Source organism: Alosa pseudoharengus, unplaced genomic scaffold (genome assembly GCF_046254945.1).
Source record: "Alosa pseudoharengus isolate Yale_2024_CS ecotype anadromous, Long Island Sound unplaced genomic scaffold, YU_APseudo_1.1 YU_APseudo_1.1_scf_2, whole genome shotgun sequence".
NCBI lineage: Eukaryota > Metazoa > Chordata > Actinopteri > Clupeiformes > Clupeidae > Alosa > Alosa pseudoharengus.
The window spans coordinates 34843634-34850865 of NW_027468663.1; the positions used below are offsets into that span (position 1 = coordinate 34843634).

Genomic DNA, 7232 nt, shown 5'->3' on the forward strand with positions numbered 1-7232 from the left:
TGCATGTTTCTTTCATTAGGATAATGAACCCGCAAAGCAAATTTAAACACTAAAAACGTCAATGTAAAAACACCGAATAGGTTAACCTTAAATAACTGCTTAAAAACAATTTAAGAAAATGCCACATAAAGCCTGCACAATCTCATGTAAAATAAGACAGGGGAAAAAGGCAAGCAGTTTCTAACATATCGTCTATTTAATAATGACACAGATGAAGATAATCAAAGAGGGGTAAAGACACACACAAAAAAAAAACACAAATAAAAACACAAATTTCCAGCTTGAGCACCTCGGGGCACCTCTGCAGCAACATAGCGTATACTGCCCTCGACTGTCGTAAAGTACAGTAAAGATCTCTCCGTCTCTGTCTAAATCGGAAAACGGCGCGCTCGTTTGAAATGATCAACAAACCAGCAGCATCAGCATAGTGCATGATAGTCAGGGGAAGCTAGATTGCCTGAATGTAATACCAAAGTGATCAACTATGATTGTTATGTGCTTTAGCTCTGGTAATCATCCGGCTGTACAATAATTAGAGGTTCATATTTTTCTAACGTCACGTTTTGCTCCGGTGAAACATTTGTCGCTAGCAACAAACTCATGACGTCTCTAGGGAAGTCCAACGTCCCTAGGATAGCTAACTGACTCAGGATTAGCCAACTGGGGTAGCAGCAACAGGTAATGGCAGACACACTAACGTTAGCTGTTCTCTGAAGAAGTAGAGTTTGTCATCGTTACAACCGTTGTTTTCAAGGGAATAGCAGGTTTTATGTCTTCCTCTATGGTATGCTAACTGGGAAAACGAAACTCTAACGTTATCTTGATATTGTTTGACATTGATAAATAATGTCTCTGTATGTGTTGTTAACGTTAGCTTAGACACTTCTCCAACACCGGAGATGTTATTATGTTATTTAGTTTAGCTCAAAGATACTCTGCCATATTTTTATTCGTCAGTATGTTAACCTAACGAGACCAAAAAGACTACGGTAAACTCCTCGGCGACCATCTGAGCTGAGGTTGCGAATTAATACGGATCATAACAGTAACGTTAACGTTAACATGTTGGCTAAGCGCTTAATAGCTAAAGTATATCTTAGTTGATTAATGTAACCATTCGTTTCCTGCAGCCTGAACATGGAAGAAAAAGACGGAAATAGACGGGTTTTTATCTTGGAGCATGAAGTGAAGAGTTTGACAGAGGAGCTCAGCCAGTGTCAGGTTCGTGTCAACTTGTCACATTTGACAGTTCGTGCTCCAGTGGCAGTGTTAATTGTGCACATAGGCCTTGTCATCCTCCGCAGCCCTAACGTTGTAAGGTGCAGTAAGTGGTCACGCCGGTAATATTTTCTATAAACAAATAAAAAGCATCTTTATGGAGGATATCAATGCAATGTGTGATGTGGGGGTGCATCAATTTTACATTATGCTTCACTCGCTCGCTTCAAAGGATATGTGGTCAAACTGTAACCGTCTCTTTTGTCATTTTAAGATGGGTTGTTCAGTATTTCAGTGACAGTTTCCACATATTTTTCTGAGCAAAGCGGTGGATCTCTTTCCACAAAAGTATTGATGAGAGTAAAACTAGGTCCTTGCATGCCTTTAGTCTCCCACCAGGTGGTGCCTTGAAGCATTTGCAGTCGTTGTGTTGATTTACATACTAGTAATGGCCAGATTGTAATTCACTTGACATAAACACATTTATGTTAACTGCCAACACTAGTATGTATTATGTATGTAATATAATTTACTACAACTACTCAAACATTTGTCTTAAAACAGGCACATGTCCATATGGCTGTTCTTGCCATAGTCATGCATCAGTGATGTTTTTGTTGTTTTTGTAATGGACTTCTTCAGTAGCCTGGGACTTTGGCTATACTCTGTGATCATCTATGCTAGTTTTATCTTCATTAAAATACACTGGACCATATTCTTGAAAGCTTATTTATTCATGTGCACAGCATGACCATTAGCCACAACATATTTAATAGTTGAAAGATTTAACAGATTATAGTTATTTTATTAATATGTTGCTATATACTAATATGTTTTTAGGTGGGTTCAGCCAGTTGTCCTTTATGATCTGCCATTTTAAGATGAATAATTGATTGATTGGACAGGCTTTAATCAGGTCTTCAAATATTTATAGTGGAAAAATTGTAAGAATGTTTAGAGGGGATGTAACTTGACCTTGCAGACCTTGACCTATTTATGAGTTGGTCAATGGCATTGAGGAGACCAACTATTTGATGTTGGTTTTTCTTAATTCCTCCTTAAACTCAGTCCGGGCATCGTTTTAGTGAAGTCTCTATTTCTGTACATCTGAGTCCCCCACTTTGTATGTTCAGCCCATGGTCTATCAAGGTCTGCTTCTGCCATTTACTAAATAATTGATTAGGCACTTTTGAATGGGGTTCAAAATTCATGTTCTAATTGGAGACCAGTGGATTCCAGAGGGAATGATGACTTTTATCTTATGATGATGTGGACATAATTTAACAGATAATTTTATATTAAGTCGATTTGGTCAGAAAATGTACTTTTTAGATGTTTCTCATTAAATGTAATGTAGCTTAAAAATGTTTGAAAGACATTTTTTTTTGCACGACAATTTGAATAGTAAATGTGTCAGGCTTGCCTCTCAGGCTTGCAATGACTGTCTCTGCCATCAGTTATTTGCTTCTGTAATACATATCTACATGATGTAAAACCATATTTAACTTTTTTTCCCCCAGTGTATCACAAAGCATTTAATATACTGCCTCACTGTATGACCCTTTAAGGTTATAATATTTAACATTTTAGCATTTTTTGTTTCCCCATTGTTTCAGGCTGACAAAGAGTTTGTGTGGTCATTGTGGAAACGCCTTCAAGTGGCCAACCCGGACCTCACACAAGCTGTGAGCTTAATTGTGGAGCGGTAAGTGTTTTCATTCAGCTGCGTATCGTCTTGCTCCTAAGATGTCAACCGGCACTTGGTATCGCACCTCTAATACAACAAGTGAATAATCGCCCCTCTCTTTTAAGTCCTCCGCTTGAGAGATGTGCCTTGCACGAATTCTCAGGCCTATAGCCTGAACCCCCACGCCACAGACCGGGGAGAAGTATGTATGAAAGTCCAAGGTTGTGTATGAAGCGGCTTGAGTGTGCGGCGGGGGTTAGGGCAGAATCTACTGCAGATGCTGCTTTAAGCCCCCTTATCCTCCACAGAGCTGCTCAGCCGTGGCGCGGCTTTAATGAAAACAGTTTCCCCCCTCTTCCCATCCTAAACTGTGGAAAAGGCTCCGCCAAGTGCCTGCCTTTATGGGATAAGCGCTAGACTTAGGATGACTAAGTTGACCCTCAAAGGGGGTGCCAAAGCTGCACTGATGGCATGGGAACCTGTTGAAAAGGAGGAAAATTCCGCAGTGCCCCTGCAATGCACTGCCTACTACTGCATACTACTGCATGTGTTACCAAAGTTGACTTGCTTTGTGTCTGACTGACGTTTTGTCAGGCAGTGGTTAATGTAGTATAAAATAGATATTGGTAGTCTTATTTTTATTGTGTGATGGGTAAGTTGAGCCGACTGTAAAATCTCTTTCACTTGAAAGAGAAATCTTCCTGGTTTTAATTCTGAACACAATATACATGTACTTGAAAAAAGTGAGCGTTCCATTAAGGAATGCCACGTAGTGCTACCATTTCTGCAGAGGAAATAGGCTTGCCAGGTACAAAAGCCTCAGTCTCTCTCGAGCTGAGCAAACTCCCCTCCATAGGCAAAGTCAACAAGGCATGCTGGTCCATGGGGAGCAGGGAACATGCGCCCCAGGAGCATGCATGCGTATCAGCATACTGCCGCGCTGGATATTGACATGATAATTGCGCTGGCTCCTGTCAAGCGCTCGGCCTTGTGGGACCTCTGCAGGTTTCCTAGCGATTGGATGGTTGCTCGGGACATGGTTAACATCACTGAGGATACAAGGTACTGTTTGACTCAGCGGAGACCAGGCATCATGTCAGAGGGCCCTCGGGGATGGAGAAAGAGGCAGAAGGGCGGTAGCGAATGAAAGAAGGGAAAAGAGACGGGGAGGAGGCGGTCCCAAGTGATTGGCGGCTCTTGAAACAAAGCGGACCCTAGTGGCTGTTCTTTTGTCTCAGTCCCCTGATGCTGAGCACAAGGAGGCTGGCTTGGGCGTAGGCAAACGTGTTCGCTCGCTCTCCTGTGTACTGGATGCTGGGTTTGATGTCGTAGGAATGACTAACATCTAGAGGGTAGAGGAGTACACACACACACACACACACACACACACCCTACCTGTGGCAGTAAGAGTCAGGTCTGTGCAGCACTTGTTCAGGGAGAGTTAGAGAGTGTCTGAAATGCAGTAGAGTAGCTCAGCTCTCAGGCCGACCAGGAGGCGCTTCCTTTAAGTGCTGACAAAACTCTGCAGTAGTATTGCACTAATGCAGAGTGTAGCGGGCATGGCGGATAGACTACTCCCCATGTAGGTTTTTGGGCTGGAGAAACTGTATCTCCGCTCTGATTGATGAACCTTGGTCTAATCAGATTACACAGGAATGCTATGAAAATCTGCACAGTTAAAATCTGAACTTTCTTGAAAAAGGATAATGTTGTATGTATGATGTTCAGATGACTTTAACTGCCATGCCATTCCTTTAATGACAAAAGGATTGTTAAGTGCATTCTTTTTCTAAGTTTACTTTCATTTTATTTCTTCATTGAATGTTTTTGTCACCGTTAGTGTGTTTTCCCCTTCTCCACTGAAGGTGTGTCTGTGTCTGTGTCTAATCCATTAGAGCTCCCATTAATGGGAATGAAGCTGTTGTTTGCCTGAGATGGGTTCATTAGCTGTCACTTGCTCCTTGTGTGGTGATCTTCATCACATGCAGGGCCGTTAAGATGCTAGTGCCTGGAGATGACGCTGGTCATTAGAGGAAGATAGTGCGGATGCTGGGCGGCTAATGACCAGCACTCGGAGACAATATTGCCCTCTCTTTCTTCTGCTCTCTTCCTCTTCTCTCCATTAATCTTTCTCTCTCTCTCTCTCTCTCCACTTCAGTGAAAGAGAGAAAGCTGAAGCTAAGGACAGGAAAGTGCTGGAGATCCTTCAAGCCAAAGATTACAAAATACAGGAGTTGGAGCAGGTATGGTGAACTGCACACTGAGCTTGTGTTACACATTAGAATCAAGGCCTAGTTTTGTTTCCCTCTGAAGAAACAAGCCAATACATTAAGAGTTTAGACACAGATCTAGACAGACAGAAAGACAATACAGAATGACATTCACAGACATAGACTATGACAGCACACACTAATCTATGTTAATGTGGTATAGTCTGTGTTAATCTGGATATGAATCACCAATTTAACGTGTTGTCCATCTGAGAGACAAGGGCAAATCTAAGACTCAGCAACACAGCACAAACAACATGATCACTCTGAGCATGGCACTCAGTTAGCAAATTAGAGAAAAACATGCTGATGTTAATCCTCATTGTCTGCCATATATTATGGATTACAAGTAAGGGAACAATGGAACATCTACTGGTATCACTCTGAAGTATCTACCACCGCCACATCCACTGCCATGACAAAACTGTTGGTTTGTACTGTACAGTATGCCACTAGCTTCCTCTTTCCTCTGTCTGTGTCCCTTTCTTGTCACTTTGCTCTTTTTTTTTCTTTCTCTCTCTCTCTCTCTCTCTCTCTCTTTTTTTTTGTTGTGTCTTGTCTCCCCCAGCCCCCCCCCCCTCTCTCCCCCTTCCCCTCTCTCTCTCTCTCTCTCTCTCTCTCTCTCTCTCTCCCCCTCTCTTTCTCTCTCTCTTGTCTGTCTGTCTGTCTGTCTCTCTCTCTCTCTCTCTCTCTGCCTGCCTGTCTCTCCTCTCGGCTACCTCCATCCGCTCCACCTGGTTGGACGGACGGCTCTGAGTTGGTGATGAATGTGTGGTGTGTGCAGGCAGCCGATGATGATGATGATGAGGCGGCACTCTTAATTCCCCTTTAATCAGGAGCCCTGAGTGGAGCAGCTGTCAGCAGCCTTCATTAGCGCCGCTGCAGAGGCCCACGCTGATGCCATCTCCGGCCCTCGTCCCCAGCATGCCCAGTGTGTCTGGCGCTGTCATGCCAGCGCAGCCCCAAGTCTCGCCGCTTATGACCGAACTGTGAATGAAGTCGTTTGAGTGTCCGTGTCAGAGATTGATGAATTCATTCACTTGTACATGCTTTCATGTAGTCCTTAGAATTAGCTCGTTCCAATTTTGTGCCGGTTGAGAAAGTCTCCAAATTTAGTCAACAGTCAGTGGCTTCTTTTGTGGACACGCATTGTAAAAAACATAGTGAGTTGTTTGAAAAGCTCATCAGTAGTCCAAATTCATGGCAGTGTCCAGCTGACCACTGACATTCACTGTCTGGTCCAAAATTTAGGCCAAACGAACCCAAACGGCGATTAATTCGATTCTTCCCTCCTCTTTGGGAAATGTGATGGTCTGCTGAATTTTCAGCATCTCACGCTCTCGAAGCCACTCCACTGTAACTTTGACAATCTTTTCTTTTCCCTCATCACTCCTCTTCCACCCGCCCCGCTCACCCTCCCCTCCATTTTTGTAACATAATTAGCTTTCATTTTTGAACTGCACTGGGAATTTCTAATGCTAATCTTTCTGTCCTAGACCTCTTAACTTCTCTAAAACCTTTTTTCCTAGCAATTGAGCACTACTGGGGTTAAAACGCTTCTTGCCTACCTCATTATCAACGTTTTGAATTTCGTTCCACTTGCCGTATAAATCTCTATTAAAGCCTGTTTTTGCATGGCGGACGGACGGAGGCATAAATCCACTATCTGGAAAGATTCAAGTGATTCCCTCAACATGGCAATTAATTGCGTCCCAGAGCACGGTGTTATTTTTGAACTCTCCTCGGCCAGCAGTGGATTACCTCCATGCCAGAGCGGGCTGCTGATGCTCACTGCGCCGTGCCGCACCGCGAGTCCTCCAGGCCTGAGCCCCGCTGCAACTGCACCCACCACCTTACCAAGCTGCAGCCGCAATTCCACAGCCTTGCTGTGGCATCATCCATAGTTAGCTGTCATTAGCATGGTTTAAGAGTGCGCTTTTGTGAACTCTAAATGGCATCATGGCCTGATGTTTTATCAGTAGTGCTGATGGAGCAGTTCTAGAATAGGACGCTGGTGGTGAAGAAAGGTAGTGTTGTAGAAGTGAGTAATGACAGAT

At 43.4% G+C, this 7232-nt stretch overlaps 1 protein-coding gene across 1 annotated transcript in view; it reads left to right on the forward strand.

Moving 5' to 3' along the window:
- Positions 1-428: 428 nt before the first annotated feature.
- cntln (centlein, centrosomal protein) overlaps positions 429-7232 on the forward strand; it is a 75909-nt gene continuing 69105 nt past the window's right edge. Inside the window, exons 1-4 of the mRNA XM_076294766.1 lie at positions 429-678; positions 1131-1221; positions 2835-2923; positions 5064-5148. Of these exons, the coding sequence (XP_076150881.1) occupies positions 1138-1221; positions 2835-2923; positions 5064-5148 (258 nt within the window). The 5' untranslated portion in view covers positions 429-678; positions 1131-1137. The remainder of the gene's footprint in view (positions 679-1130; positions 1222-2834; positions 2924-5063; positions 5149-7232) is intronic.